Here is a 17,151-nt window from a genome sequence, read left to right as displayed (position 1 = left end):
TCTGATATTTGACAAAGGTACCGAAAATATATCTTGGAGAAAATACAGTCTTTTTAATAAATCAGTCCTGTGAAAACTGGATAGCTATATGTAGAAAAATGAAATTAGATCCCACTCTCTCAGCCTGTACAAAACTCAAATCAAAATGGATAAAATACTTAGAACTAAATCAGAAACTTTACAACTGCTAGAATAAAACATAGTTCAACACTCCATCATATAGGTGCTGGCACTGACTTTGTTAATAAGATCCCCAAAGTGTAAGAAATAAAATCAAGAATCAATAAGTGGGATACCATCAATCTAAAAAGCTTCTGCACAGCAAAGAAAGTGGTTAAGAGCATTGAGAGAGAGCCTACAGAATGGAACAAAATCTTGGCAAGCCTCCTCCAATAGGGGATTAATATCTGTAATATATAAAGAACTCAAAAAACTTAACAAAAGTTTTTTTAAAAATCAATAAATGGGCAAAAGAACTTAATGGAAACTTCTGAAAAGAACACAAATTGCCAACAAATACATGAAAAAATTTTCAACATCACTAGCAATCAGGGAAATACAAATCAAAGCTACACTAAGATTTCATCCCATCCAGTCAAAATGTCAATGATCAAGAATATGAACAACAATAAATGTTGGCGAGGTTATGGGGAAAAGATATATTTGTACATTGCTAGTGGGACTGCAGAATAGTACATCCACTCTAGAAAGCATTATGGAGATTCTGCAAAAAACTAGGAATGGAATCACATATGACCTAGATATCCTACTCCTTAGTATTTTCCTAAAAGATCTAAAATATCATACTACAGTGAAACAGCCACGTCAATGTTTATAGCAGCACAGTTCACAATAGCTAAGTTATTAAATCAACCCATATGCCCATCAGTAGATGAATAGATTAAGAAATTGTGGTCTATATATACAATGCAGTTCTACTCAGCCATAAAAAAGAATGAAATTATGGCATTTTCTGGTAAATGGAAGAAAATGGAGAGTATAATGCTAAGTGAAATAAGCTAAACTCAGAAATTTAAAGGTCAAATGTTTTCTCTCATATGCAGAAGCTAGAGTAAAATAAAGGAGAGGGAAGGATAGAATAATATAAAAAACCAATCAAATATAACTTACTAGACGAGTAGAAGGAACTGAAGTAGAGAAAAGAAAGAAGAATGGGAGAGGGGAGGGAGGATAGAAAAGTGGGGGGGGATCATGAACTGAAATCAATTTCCATGCATGAGTCTGTTGGGATAAACCCAACTACTAAGTATCAATATAAAGTTCTAATAAATAAATAAATATGAAAAATTGAAAAATTGATGCTGAAACAACTGGATGCTCAGAGAAAGAGAGAAAGAGAGACAGACAGAAGGAGGAAGGAGGGAGGGAGGGAACAAACTTGAAATTCACCTTACTCTACTCACGAAAACATTTCAAATAGATAATGTGACATTAATTTATTTTACCAAATAACTATTTCACTATATATGTGTATCTCATAACATCATGTTGTATATCTTAAATATACACAATAAAATTTATTAAAAATAAAAACATTAAAAAATCAGAATAGATAATAGATATAATATATAAAAGCAAAACTATACAGCTTTTTAAAAAAAGACCTAAAAGGGCATCATTGAAACCCTGGGGCAGAGAAAGAGGTCATGGAAAGAATTAACTTAAAAAAAATTAATAGATTATATTTTATCAAAATTAAAATATGCTCATCAAGAGAATTTTTTTCATTGCTAAGGACTGAACCTAGGACCTCACACATACGAGGCAAACACTACTACTAAGCTATACCCCCAGCTTAATCAAGAGATATTTTTAAAGAATAAATTGTCAAGCCAGAGAATTAGAGAATATATTTGCAATATATGTATTTGACAAAGGGCTTATATGCAAAATATATAAAGGTAAGCTTCTACAACATGATTTTAAAAAAGAAACAACTTGATTTTAAAGTGGGCAAAAGTTTTATTCAAATATTAAACAAAACATATACAAAAGACCAAAACAAATCACATGAACAAGTATTCAATATTATTAGTTTTCAGGACAACATTAAAAAGATTGCCAAAGTCAAGCCTGGTGTGGCACATGCTGGTGATCCCATGACTCAGGAGGCTGATGCAGGAGGATCACAAATTTGAGACCAATCTCAGCAACCTGTCTCAAAATAAAAAGGGCTAGGGATGTAACTTAATGGTAGAGCATTCCTGGGTTGTTCCATCCCCAGTACTGAAAGAGGGAAAAAAAAAAAAAAAAAAAAAAAAGGATCACATCATCTGTTATCAAGAATATGTAGCAACAAGGGACTGTAACACACTGCTTGTGAGAATGAAAGGTGGTATAACTCTTTGGAAAAGTATTTCATAGTTTCTGGGGAAAAAAAAAAAAGGTAAGCATTCATCTACCCAACAATCCAAAAAATCAATTTCTAGGTATTTATATAAGAGAAATTAAAACATGTCTACCACAAGACTCACACAAAAACACACATAGCAACTTTATATATAATAGCCTCAAACTGAAAGCAATTCAGACTTCCAGCAATAGGATCAACAAGATGTTATGGTATATTCATACACTGGAACAATATTGAAAAAAAACAAACTACTTATATACACATCAACCTAGATGAATCTCAAAAACATCAATGTTAAGTAAAAGAACCAGATTCAAAAGAATACCTACTATTCAAACCCATTTATTTATATGATGTGTTAAAATAGGGATAGTTAACTTGTGGTGACAGAAATCAGGTTGACTCCTACCTGAAAGCAGGTAAACCTTATTTGGAAGCACAAGGTAATCTTCAGGATTGATGATTACATTCTCTGTGTTGTTAAGGTATTGGTATTCAAGTTGCTATGGTATTTTTGCTTACTAAATGCACTTAAAGGAATGATAGATCGAAAGTTTTGTTTTATAAATGTCAATATTTAGGGTACTCTACATTGCAACTATATAACTTTTTAAATACAGGATGAAATTTTACAAATATGATGAAAATTTTTAAATATCAACCTAACACAAAAGAGGAACATAGTTTGTCAATATTTTTCTACAAGTACCCAGGCAAAATGGTTTACAACCATTCATTATACATATTATTTTATAATCTAACTTTTTGATGTAACTACATAGAAGATTAACTTTGCCTTGAAGGATCAAGAAAAATTTCAGGAAAGAAATATGTCCTAATCCATATTTGAACACAGCAGGCAAAGAGGAGGCAAAGTTAAGGGTGGACTGTGAGGTATTCTTGATAGTTGTCATTCTGATTGGAGTGAGATCAAATCTTAATTTGCATTTCTCTAATTGCTAGAGAAGTTGAACATTTTTTCATATATTGTTTCTTTTTTGAGAGGATCTATTCAGTTCATTACAGATGCTTATGAAGTTTTGAATCTAAGGGTCAACCTTCTGTTGGTTCCCTAACCTGGACTTTACTGCTACTTACATGTTTAGTATTGAAAACTATATAAATGTTCTCTAATAACCCAGTTTTGAGATTACATTTAGAAATATGTAAGAATACCACTTAATTTTTCTTAAGTTATTTGAGCTTATCTAAATATGATCAATTTTAAAGAATACCTCTTAAAATAGGAAGCTGACGATAAGCTGCAAGTTTGGGCTGAAATATATTCTCCATTAGAACCCGTTCCATGAAAAATAAATCTTGATGAAACTTGTCAGATTTTAATATTGCATCTGAGTGGTCCTCTTCATCATCATGAATTTTAGACAGAATTACATTTTCTATGTCCATTAGAGAACTAGCTTCACTATCTGCAACATACAAACATGATGCAATGATATCTAAATAATACTAGATGGTTCACACATTCTAAAAATTCAAAAATGACATTTTTTTCATTTCAATCTGTTTTCCTCCAGTTTCCAAAAACTTCAACAGACACTGATTAAAATATTTTATGTATAAACAAATGCTATATAAACATATTAATTAATTTTGGAATTCTTAATCATCAAAAAATATGCTGTTTTTCAAAAGTTAAGTAATGATATGCTCCTGAAGTAAATTGTACATGCCTTAGTGTGTTTTCTGTTCTTATATCATAATATCACAAACTGGGTAATTTATATAGAAAATAAATTCATTTCTTATAGTTCTGAAGGTTGGTAAATTCAAGGTAAAGGGGTTGCAGCTGTTGAGGGTCTTTTTACTGCTTCATGACATGACAGAAGGCATCACATGATCAGAGACAGGAAGCATGCACTCAGGTTTGTCTTCAACTCCCACACAGTTACTAATCCTATCATTGATCTCATCTAAATCTAATTACTTACTATAGGTCATACTTCCAAATATCATTAATATAAATTTCAGGATTATGTTTCCAACACATGAACTTGGGGCAATACATCCAAACTATAGCAGTATCTCTCTACTTTCTTACTCACATTGAAATAAGATTATCAGTCTTTATATACAAGTCTGATTTGAAGATTGTTTTATGGGAACACTACTGTACTAGTTTTTTATTACTGCTATAACAAAGTATAGTGGCTTAATCAATGCAAATTTACCGTCTTCTAGTTCAGTAAGTTAGAAGTCTGACACAGGTGTCACTGAACCAAAACCAAGAAGTTGATAAGACAATGTGTCATTTTGGAAACTCAAGAGAAGTATTTGCTTCCTGGACTTTTCCAGTTTCTTGGAGGTTTCCCACAACCTTCCCCATATGTTCAAAGACAGAAACATTGCATCTTAGACCTTCTTCTGTCATTACATCTCTGTCCCAGACCACAGCTAGGAAAGGTCTTCCAGTCTTAAGTACTTACATGTTTAGATTGGACCCAATTAGCTAATCCAGGATAATCTCCCCAACTGAAGATCCTATCGTAATCACCTCTGAAAAGCCTTTTTACCATGTAAAGTAATCCTTTTATGGCATTCTGAAGCTCCAGGGATTGGGAGGTATACAAATTTGGGGGACCAGAATTCTGCCTACTACACTGTAATAAGGCCACAAAGGTATCAATGGAAGCCAGAGATTCCATTATCACTCAGTAGTATTGAGGAAAAAAGGAAACCAAATGGAAAACCTGAACCTCCGTTCCCACTTGGAAGTAATCAGGCAATGACTCACATTTTCCTCTGCTAGCATAGTGACAAAAAATAAAAAAACAAAACAAAACAAACAAACAAAAAAACTATTAAAATGAAAAATTTAAAAAAGATCCAGATCCTCCTAACAATAGTTGAAATGTCCAGGCATCAATTGAAAGGCATTCATTATACCAAGAACCAAGAAAATCTCACTTGAATTAAAAAAAAAAAAAATCAATAGACACCAACACTGAAATGAGAGATGGTAGAACTTATCTGTTAAAAAAAAAATCATCAAAATGCCATCATAAAAATGTCTCAACAGTATTTATGAACATACTTGGATCATAAAAAATAGAAAGTATCATCAAAGGAATAGAGCATTTTAGCAAATAAAAAGAATCAAATGGAAAAATAGTGTGAAAAAAAGTGAACAGAGACTCAGGGAGCTATGGGACTATAACAAAAGATATAACATTCATATCATTAGCATCTTAGAAGAAGAGGAGAAAGAAGGTATGATTGAAAAAGCATCTAAAGAAATGATAGCTGAAAACTTCCAAAATTTGGCAAATAACAACAAAAGATTAAAGAAACTAAATGAACCTGAAGGAGGATAAACCCAAAGAAATTCACACCAAGAAACATATTTAAACTACTGAAAACAGAAGAAAAAAATCTAAGAAGCAGTGAAAGAGGAATTATACCTTATCTATAGAGGGAAAATAATTTGACTATCAGCAGGGATTTTATTAGAAACCAGAAATGCTAGAAGGAAGTAGCAAACAATCTTTGAATGTTGAATGAAAAGAACTGTCAACCCAGAATTCTATACCCAGTGAAAGTATCTTATAAAAATAAAGAGAAAATAAAGATGTTCTCAGACTGAAGAAGACTAAAAGAGTTTGTCTCTTCCCACACACACACAAAAAAAAAAAACCTAAGAATAGCTAAAGAAATTCCTCTCAACAGGAAGAAAATGTGAAAAGGAGGAATTCTGGAACATCAGAGAGGATGAAAAGGACAATGAGGAAAATTAAAATGTGAGTAAATAAAATATAACTTTCTGCTTTTGAGATGTTTATGGTTGAAGAAAAAATTACATTGTCTGATGTAGTTCCTTATCTAATTATCTAAGTGTTTTAATAGCTAATATTTAGAAATATTTAAGCAAATAGGGAGATACCATTTACTTGAACTGGTAAAATGTTGGCATTAGTAGACTGTGATAAGTTATTTGTATAGAATGTAATATATGGAGTTAACTCCTAAAAAAGCTACAGAGATAAATTAAAATGTAAATATTGAAATGGAATTATAAAAAATATTGAATAACCAGCAAGAAGGCATGAAAAAGATAAAGAAGAAGCAAAAAAATAAAGACAGCAAAAAGAAAACAAATAGTGGCAGATTTACTGGCTAATATATAAATAAATATTTAAATACAAATGGTCTAAATATACAAATTCAAAGGCAGAAATCAGCAAATAGTGGATTAAAAACATGACTCAAATATATGATGCCTACAAGAAATTTATTTCAAATATGTAATATAGATAGGTTGAAAGTAAAAGGATGGAAAAATATGTATCACGTAAACATTAACCAAAAGAAAGCAGGAGAGACTATGTCATTATCATAATATCATAAAACAGACTTCATAGCAATGAAAATTACCAGAAACACATAACAATATTATATAATGACTGCACCAAGAAGATGTAGCAATAATCAATGTTTATGAAGAACAAACAGACTGCAAAATAGGTGAAGCAAAAGTCCAACAGAACTGAAAGGAGAAACAGACAAATCCAAAATCCAATAAACTAAAAAGATACTAAATTAGAAATAAAATAGACAAACTCAACCACACCACCAACTTAAAAAAATCGAGATTACAGTTCTATAACTCTCTACCTAATGCCCATAGAATATACTTCCTGAACCATAAAATAAATCTTACTACATCTAAAAGAAGATAAGTCATACTGGGTTCAAAGAAGAGAGATCATAATGTGTTTTTCAATCACAATGGAATCAAATGAGAAATAAACAATGGTATGATAAAAGGCTGGGGATATAGATCAGTTGGTAGAGTGCTTACCTTACAAGCACAAGGGCCTGGATTCAATCCCCAGCACCACAAAAAGGAAAAAAAAAAAAAAAAATTACCCCAGATAATCTATGGATCAAAAAGGAAGTTGTAAGGGAAATAAAAAAAATAAATATATTTAATATAAATGAAAACATGACATATCCAAGTTTGTGGAACACAGATATAACAGTGTTAAAAGGGAAATTTGTAGCATAAATGTATGTATTAGAAAACAGGAAAAGTTTCAAATCAATAATCTAAACTCCCCAATCAACAACAAAGACCAAAAAAAGGAGCAAAATAAACAAAGCAATCAAAAGGAAAGGAATAGAAAAGGTATTATCAGAAATAAATTAATATGGAGGTGGAAAAACAACAGAGAAAGTCGGCAAAACAAATAGTTCTTTTGAAGATCAATAAAATCAATAATCCTACAGAAAAACTGACAAGTTGCTAAAATCAGGAATGAAATAAGAGATGCTATAGACCCTGCCAATATTAAAAGAATAATAAGAGAACACTAAAAGCTCCTCTATATTACATATATTGATAACCTAGATGAAAATAAGAAACTACTTAACAAATACAAACCATTACAACTCACCCAATATAATATAATTTGAATATTAAGAAAATATAATTTTTAATTTTAAAAATTCCCAAAAAAGAAATCATTAGGCAGAGGTTTTCACTACAGAATTATACCAGACATTTAAAGAATTAAGACCAATTTTATACAATCTTTTCTAGAAAACAGAAGAAGAAGGAATACTTCCTAATACCTTTTTTTTTTTTTTTTTTTTAAAGGGACAGGGCCACAGTATGTGCCTAGCATAGCCCCAACCTCCAGGATACAAGTAATCCTCTTCCCTCAGTCTCTTGAGTAACTGGGACTACAGGCATGTGCCATGGTGTCTTCATGAAGTTAATATAAGAGTCAGACAGAGAAGTACCAAAAAAAGAAAAAAAAAGGAAAAGAAAAAGAAAGCTACATACCAGTATCCTTCATCAACATAGAAATAAAAATCCTTAAAAAAATTAGCAAATGGGATTCTGCAATATATAAAAAAAAAGTTATATATCATGAGCAACTGAAGTTTATTCCAGAATGAAAGAATGCTCTAATATTGAAAACCCAATCAATGTAATCTATCAAATTAACAGGTTAATGGAAAGAAGTTATGTGATGATATCAATCAGTACAGAAAAAGTATTTGATCAAATTCAATATCCATTTGTTATGGGTCAGGCTACATGGGCAATGACCAAACAGATTCCATTTTACCCTGAGACTCCATGTCATGTAGGAAATGCCTCTCCCATGGGAACACCCTGCCTCTGTACCCATCAATAGTTGCTTAGCATAGCATGTTTAGCAACAGAAAATAGCAATTCTTATACAATGTAAAATTGTTCTCTTTTTGGTTCCCATTTTTCTTGGACAATGTACCCTGTCAGAGAATGATTGTCTAGATGTTAGTAACCATTTTTTTTAACTTGTACTCAACTAGGGTCGTTTTGACCCACTTCCCCTTCTGCTTATGATTTTAGATCTTATGATGTTTGTTTGTAATTTTGAATCACAGCAACAGCCACTTATGATTAATGAACTAATGGTATAAAAGGTGTTCTCTAACTCCTGGAGGGGTTTGAAGGGTGTAGATTTTAGCCTGCCCCTCCATCCTACCAGCTGGTGAATCCAGACCTCCAGCTGGTAAAAAAAGATGGTTCTGTCTCCTGCTTTAAGGTTGAGTTGGTGATTTATTGCCATAACATATTCATGGAAAAAACTCTTGAAAAAATAGGAATAGAGAGGATGTCACAGACCAAAATGTCTGTGTATCTAAAAATTCGTATGTTGGAAAAATAATGAAGTCATGAGGATGTGACACCCCCAGAGAGTTCACTTGCTATTTTTCTACCACATGAGGATATAACAAGAAGTCAGCAGCTGTAGTCTAGATAAAGACTATTAAATTTTTATTAGTGTGAGTTCCTTCCAATTTGGTCTTGGGTTCTCTGTCAAGAATGCTGAAAAACTAAGGTACCCCCTCCTCTCTATGAGACATCCCCTGACCATGGGGAAAGTTAGATTCAGGTGTGTTGGGTGAAATCAAAGTATACAAAATAGAAGAAATTTATCACTTGCAGGTCTCAAGAAGTTTTTGGCACTGACTAGAGACTGATGGGAAATTCAGCAGGTGAGGAAGGAGCAAGGACCAGCAAGATTATGACTTTATTAAGGTTCTGGGTATTATCACTTAGTCTTTTCCACTGGGCTTATGGATTTGAACATGTCCAAAAACTGGTTTATTTACGTGACTCTGGTGTTGAAGATTAGGTATTATAATAGCCAATAGCTATGGAGTATACTGGGTTTGGGATCTGTGCTGTTTTGCAAACAATCATACAGGGAAAGAAAGCCTTCATTAAGCCAAAGGTGATGAGGTACAACTGAGTTTTAAATAACTTATGTCAGGTCCAAAAATAGATGCAAAGGCAGCAATTATATTAGATGAATTTTCAACAAGAGCACCCAACAGAACGCAAGTATGCTGGCACTCTGATTTCAAGTTTCCAATCTCCGGAACCATAAAAAATATGTATTTCTGTTGTTTATAAGCCACCAGGTCTATGGTAGTTTTGTTACAGTGGCCCAAACTCAGACAGGATATTCATCAACTTGATAAAAAGCTTATACGAAAAAAAAAAAAAAAAACTATAGTTAACATTATTCTCAATAGAGAAAGAATTAATGTTTTCTTACAATCAGGAGCAAGAATTCCTGCTTGCATCACTCTCATTCAATACAGAAATAGAGGTTCTAGCAAGGGCAATAGGGTAAGAAAAAGAAATAAAAGGCATACAGATCAGAAAGGAAAACAATGAACTTTTCCTATTTGCAGGTGATATAATTATCTACGTAGAATATCCCAAGGAATCTACAAAAATACTCCTAGAACTAATACATGTATTCAGCAAGATCTGGGATATCAGATAAATATGTAAAATCAATCATATTTCTATATAATAGCAATGAACAGGTAGATACAAAATTAAAAATTGAGTTACTGTAAAATTTCTTAAAAGTAAGTGTATATCTAATAAAACATGTACAGGGTTTGAATGCTGAGATTATAAAAAAACTAATAAAAAGAAATCTAATAAAGAAGATCTCAATAAATGGGAAACATACATATTTATGGATTGTAAGATACAACACATAAAAATATCAATTTTTTTTGTCTTTGAGGCTTTGATTACTCTGTGTGTATGTGTATATGTGTGTATGTACATGGTATTAAGGGCCTTGTGCATGCTAAGCAGAAACTACCACTAAAATACATCCCCAGACTGATGTTTTGATATCTTGAGGCCTTGCTTACCCTGGCAAGATGCTATACTGAGGTTAGCCAATTCCCAGAGACAGTAAAGGAACTCATATAATGGGATATCTTTTTTATAGAAGCCAAACAACCAAATACCATATCTCTACCATCAAGCTTTCACATTCAGGACCACTATTCCCCACCCCTAATTATCTGATTGTCAGCTATCAGATAATAAGGGGCAACCCGTATGTTTCAGAACTCATTGAAAGTGCTCAAAGTAGCCAATTCTAAGCCAGCTTACCTTGCCTTACTAATTAATATTTAGGCATAAATCTAACAAAAAGCATACAGAATCTTAAGCAAAAATATAAACAAATTATTAAATACCTTTTCCTGTCCCCCCATTCCTCCCTTTAGTCATTCATTGCTCTAGCTCATGCCTTCTCTATGTATCCAAACTTTCAGAAATAGTTGTCCAAATTTACTCTCTCTACTTCCTCCTCTGAATAAAAAATTAAATATTTAAATAAATAAATTTTCATGCATAGAACAGCTTAATAATTTTAAAGTATTGTATTATTCCCAACATATCTACTGATTTAATGAATCTCGATCAAAATACCAACAAGTTATTTTGTGGATATCAATATTGATTCTAAAGTTTCTAAGGAAAAATAAAAGACAAAGACTGACCAACACAATACTGAAAAATGGTCAGATGACTGATAATACCTGAATGAACTACATACAGGTAATGAAGACATATTGGTAAAATAATAGACAAACTGATCAACAGAAGAGAACAGAAAGCCAATAAATTAACCCACACAAATAAAGTCAACTTACGTCTGACAAAAAGGAGCAAGGCAATTTATCAATAGAGAGAAGAAAGTATTTTCAATAAGTGGTGCTAGAACAATTGGACAATTGGACATTGCTATGGTTTCGATGAGTGTCTCCTAAAGGTTGATGTGTTAAAGCCTGTTCCTCAGAGTGGCAGCATTGGGAGGTGTGAGGACCTGTAAGAAGCTGAACCTAGTGGGAAGACTTTAGGTCCTTGAAGGGGATGTACCTCTGAAGGGGATTTGGGAACTCTGACCTCTTTGTTTTCTAGTCCATGAAGGAAGCAATTTGCTCTGCTGCTCCTGCCATGATGTGCCAACTTGTCAGAGGTCCAAAGTAACAGGTTCACCCTATCTTTGACTAAAACCTCCAGAACCATGAGCCAAAATAAACTTTTTCTTACTATGAGCTAATTACCTCAGCTATTTCATTACAGTAATGTGAAACAAACAATGCAACCATCAACAGGCAGAAAGAATTAATTCAGGCACAGAACTTAAAGCTTTTGCAAAACCAACAGAAATGAACCTTATGCCTTAATGTAAAATGCAGAAAAGACAACATAGAAGAAAATGGTGATGAGTTCATACAGCATCAAAAGCGCTTGGGAGGCTGAGGCAGGAGGATCGCAAGTTCGAAGCAGCCTCAGCAAATGTGAGGCACTAAGCAACTCAGTGAGACCCTATCTCTAAAAAATAAAATACAAAAAATAGGGCTCAGTGGTCAAGTGACCCTTAGTTCAATCTCCAGTATCCCCACCCCTGCTAAAAAAGCACAACCCAAAAAAGAAAAAGTTGGCAAATTGGAGTTTATCAAAATTAAAAACTGCTTGATTACGGAAAACCCTGTTAAGAAAATAAAGACATATGACAGACTGGGAAAAAATGTTTTCAACACATGTATCCGATAAAAGACTAACATCCAAATTATATACAGAACCCTTCCCTAAAATTAAACAATGTTTAAAATTGTATTAAACAGCTGAAGACCCATGAAGATACATGACCAAAAAAAAAAAAGGGTGTTCAACATCATATGCTATTAGAGAACTGCAAATTAAAACAAGATACCATCATGAATCTATTAAAATCAGAAGAAATAACAAATACTAATTCCAGCAAGAATGAATACCAATAGAAATGCTCATTCATTATGTATCCAAGGCAAAATGACACAACTATTTTGTAAGTGTAGATTCTTAAAAGACCAGACACCCTCTTATTATACAGTGTAACAATTTGTTTCTAGGTATTTAGCTAATCTTATTTGCAAACTTATGTCTACATAAAAAGTTGTAAGTAAATGTTTATAACAGTTTTCTTTATAATGACTCAAAAGTGAAAGCAATCAAAAGTTCTTCAGTTAGTAAAAAAAAACAAAAAAAACGGTGGTACATCAATGTAATATTATTCAGTATAAAAATAAATGAGTTGTCAAATCATGAAAATACATGGATGAGCCCTAAGTACATATTGTTTAGTAAGAGAAGTCTGTCTGAAAAGGCTATATATATTGTATGATTCCAACTCTATGACAGTTTGGAAAAGAAAAATATAGAGACAAAAAAAACTAAAATACCAGTGATTATTAGGGAATTTCCCTGGAGCAGGGAAAATGATGAAAAAATGGAGTACAAGGGATATTTGGGTAAGTAAAACTGTTCTGTATGAAATTAATGGTAGACACATGTCATGCATTTGTCAAAATACACAGAACCCTGGGTGCAGTGGTCCACACCTGTAATCCTATCCGCTTGGGAGGGTGAGGCAGGAGGAGCATGAGTTCAAAGACAGCCTCTGCTACTTAGCCAGGCCCTATCTCTAAATAAAATACAAAAAAAAAAAAAAAAAGGCTGGGGATATAGCTCAGTGGTTAAGTGCCTCTGGGTTCAATGGGGGGGGCGGAAGCACAACAACAAAAAAAAACCACACAAAAACAAAAAACACAAAACCTATACTGAACTGTTTAAGACAAAGAATGAACTTTAAGGTAAACTATGGATTTTAGTTAATAGTGTATCAATATTGGCCCATCAATTTTAACAAATAAACTACACCAATATAAGATATTAAAAGTAGTTCATGTGTTTGACATGAAGGAATGGAAGGTTTACATGGATCTCTCAGAACGATCTGCTCAATTTTTCTATAAAATTAAAAATGTACTAGAAAAATCTATTAATCAACCTTTAACTCTAAAGCCCTATTTTGGGGGGAAATAAAAAAAAAAGCCCATGAGAGAAAATGATTTTTTTCTCTTTGAACTGAGATATGGTCTTAACATTCAAAGATTAAAATTATAGAACTTCCCCATTTCCCAGACCAAATATAAGTAAGTTAAAACACAACCTGTACAAAGTTTAAATGGCACTGAAGTGCTTCTTAAGCCAAATATAGACCATATTTAACTTTTAAAATTTGTTTATACTTTAAAATCTGAGTCAAAAGAGAATTTAGAGGTGATTTAATCCAAGTTTTCATTTGAATTTACAATCTCAATAAACCTGATCATTCAACTCTGTTGCCGATATATTTTTATTTTCCCTCTTCTCATAATTCTGGTTTTCCCTATGTCCTTGCCTGGACATAACAATAAAATAAAGCATTAGAATAAAGTATATCTCTGTTTTTCTACTGTAGTTATTGAATATGGTTTTAGTATCCCTTTTTGCTTTTAAAAGCACATTCATACACACATGAAATTAAAGATGCACAAACTGATACTTATAGTGGGAGGACTTTGCACTTGCACATTTTTGTGGGTTAGTGGCTTAATGGATGTGGAATATACATATCTAATCTGAAATTCCAGTGTAATTCTCAGTCCAAGATTGGATTTTTCTGAGTAGTTTTTTTAACTTCTAAAATCAAACATATTGTATGGACATTCATGTTCAACGAAACGAATGTTTCTTTTTTTGATAACTAATAATTCATTCTTCCCTTCCTTGTTCTCTGAGAAAACTATAATTCACTATAAATAATTATGACTAAAACATAGTTATAGTCTACATGAATATAAATGTGATTATACATTTATATAAAAGAACATAGGTCAAAAAGAACATAGGTCATATACTGGAAGCTTAGATTAAAATAAAAGATTAAGCAAGATAAAAAGACCAAGTTAAAAGGTCTTATGGATCTAAAATTGCTTAAGGAAATATAGTCAATTAGAAAGTAGCTATTTTCTGGAATTCATCAATTTTCTTTAAACAATGTTTCAAATTATTTACTGACTTATGGAACTTTCAAATTTACATTTGTCTTCGGATCAAAATCAGTGAAAGTGAAGTTTATGAAAATTTGTCAAAACTTTACAAAAATTTTGTCAGGTTATAGCTATTCTGAAATAAGGACAATTCCTTAAATGCAATAATATAATTTTACAAGAAGAAGACTCTGCAGGATAGGTAGAATAAAATTAGATAATCACAAAATATTTGGAAGTGAATGCCATGCATAAAGATCTATGTCTATAATACTAGCTACTCAGGAGGGTAAGCAAAAGGATCTCAACTTCAAGGCCAGCCTCTGTAATTTAACAAGACCCTGTTTCAAAAATAAAATAAAAAGGGTTAGGTCAGTGGTAGAACTCCCCAGGGTTTAATTCCTTGTACTGCTAAATAAATTTAAAAAACAAAGGAGCTTAACAAACTTTTTATACCTGGACATGGTAAAAAACTTTTCCATATTGCAAATGTGCTTAGAAAGTTACAATTTTGTGTACTTAATTATAACATTTTATCTTAAAACTTAGAATATTAAAAGCTAAAGTTATAATGCAAGGTTTCTTAACCCTGGTAGCTGATTATTGGGTTAGGACTTCTTTGTTGTAGGGGCTATCCTGAATACTGAAAAAATTTTAGCAGTATTCTTGACAGCTACCCACAAGATGCTCTTATAGTCATGACACTGCAAAATATCTCCAGACATTTTCAATGTCCCCTGTACAGATAAAATTGCCTCTAGTTAAGAGTCCCATTAATGTATCTCCATTTTAAATGTGTATGTATATATAAAATCTGTAGAAAGAAAGGAAGACAAAAAAATGATAGAAATCATGTGAAAGTGTAAAAAGCAAGTAAAGAGGCACTGGAGAAAGAAGTTTGAAATCTCAGCAGATATCTAAGAAAAAATAAAACCTTCAGTTCAGAGTTTAAAGAAGTGTGATAGAATAACAGCATTATTACTGAGTAAAAACTGTACTTTTAATGTTCCATCAGAAAGAAAACTTTGTCATTGCTGGAAAAACAATTTTAAATGTCATGTGAAAGGGCTAGAGTTGTAGCTCAGTGGTAGAGCACTTGCCTAGCATGTGTGAGGTACTGGGTTTGATCCTCAGTACCACATAGAAATAAATAAATAAAATAAAGGTCCATCAACGATTAAAACAAACACACACACACACACACACACACACACACATATATAATGTGAAAGCATCACTCAAAAAACTGAAATAAATGAAATCTTACTTTTTTCCATGTTACTTCCTGTCAGTCTTTGGTCCCTATCTTTAGGACGTACATTTGCTTTACTACCTGATTTAACTGAAGATTGTTTTGCTGATAAAGATTCTAGAGCATTATAAGAATCGAACAAATCCCAGGTAGTGGCCATCATGCCTAAAGAGAAAGAAAGGAAAAAATGATCTGAAACTAAACTAATATATCAGTTTTATACAAAATCAGTCATAGCAAAATCTAAGAATATCAAGTATTTATTTTTAAAAAATTACTGTTTTTAAAATAATGGCAAAAAGTGAATAAAGATGACAAAGAAAAAATTCATGAGGCTACCTCAAGAAATCCTCTGTTATCATACTATTAGCATCTACAAATACCTTAGTGCTTTAGGGATAGCTCCATATTATTCTTACTATCATTTTTTATCTCCACACCTCTTTTTCCTCTTCTCCAAGCTTATGTGGCATAATATCAGCAGTCTGTTATTATAGGTCCACTCAGTGATATGGACCTGGACAATAATGTCATAAAATTTTTATGTTCATACATATTATGGTTAAGATATAACATGTAATATTCTACAGATCTGTTTATTTGAAAGCAAATGATTCCATTTATCCAGTAAAATTCCTTATATTCCTATTAACATGAAAAGATTGTACTTATCTAGAAAATGATAGATTCTGTTTTCAAGAAATTTGTGGAGTAGTATGGTTATCTCTCTTTTTAAACTTTATAAGTTTGTTAAATTTATTCATATAATCTAAAATAACAATGGTCCCCAAACAAAATCTGGGCATATTATTTAATTTCAAATAATAATTTTAAAAGCTCCAACCCCTTTTACTGCTGATGTGTAGCACATTTTAGCAATTTTTTAAATCACTGATTACAAATGATGTAGTTCTACATGCTAAACTTTCTAACTTTCAGCTAAAGGATGGTGTTTTAACAAAGAATTATTTTCCTTAAAAATTAAACATAGAATCTGGACCTAACAAATGCAGTTACTTCATTGCCAAAACTATAGTTTTCCTAATATAAAATGAAGGAGCTTTGATATCTAATGTTTTCAATGGGTAAGAATATAAACTCAAAATTTCATAATATTTCTATCTTAATGAAATTTCCTTAATGGCATCTAATGAGTAATGCAAAGAATAAATATTAGTATATTTTAATGAAGTGGAAAGGGTACAATTTCCATGTTTATAAAGAGAATTAAGAAAGAAATTATATCCTTGAATATTGAATTACCTTTCTTTTTCTAGCCTTTACCTGAAAGTTTGGTAAGTTCAGTATTTAGGAATATATTGTTACACAG

The 17,151-nt window shown here is 32.0% G+C and overlaps 1 protein-coding gene across 2 annotated transcripts in view; it reads right to left on the bottom strand.

Annotated features, from left to right (window-relative positions):
* Dnai4 (dynein axonemal intermediate chain 4) overlaps positions 1–17,151 on the bottom strand; it is a 110,865-nt gene that overhangs the window by 52,124 nt on the left and 41,590 nt on the right. Inside the window, exons 7-8 of one of the 2 annotated variants that reach the window (XM_047539735.1) lie at positions 15,837–15,986; positions 3,610–3,804 (exon numbers count right to left, since the gene is read on the bottom strand). In XM_047539735.1, the coding sequence (XP_047395691.1) occupies positions 3,610–3,804; positions 15,837–15,986 (345 nt within the window). The remainder of the gene's footprint in view (positions 1–3,609; positions 3,805–15,836; positions 15,987–17,151) is intronic. The other variant, XM_047539741.1, reaches the window with a different exon arrangement.

Source organism: Sciurus carolinensis, chromosome 1 (genome assembly GCF_902686445.1).
Source record: "Sciurus carolinensis chromosome 1, mSciCar1.2, whole genome shotgun sequence".
NCBI classification, from domain to species: domain Eukaryota; kingdom Metazoa; phylum Chordata; class Mammalia; order Rodentia; family Sciuridae; genus Sciurus; species Sciurus carolinensis.
This window is presented reverse-complemented; position numbering and strand designations above follow the sequence as displayed.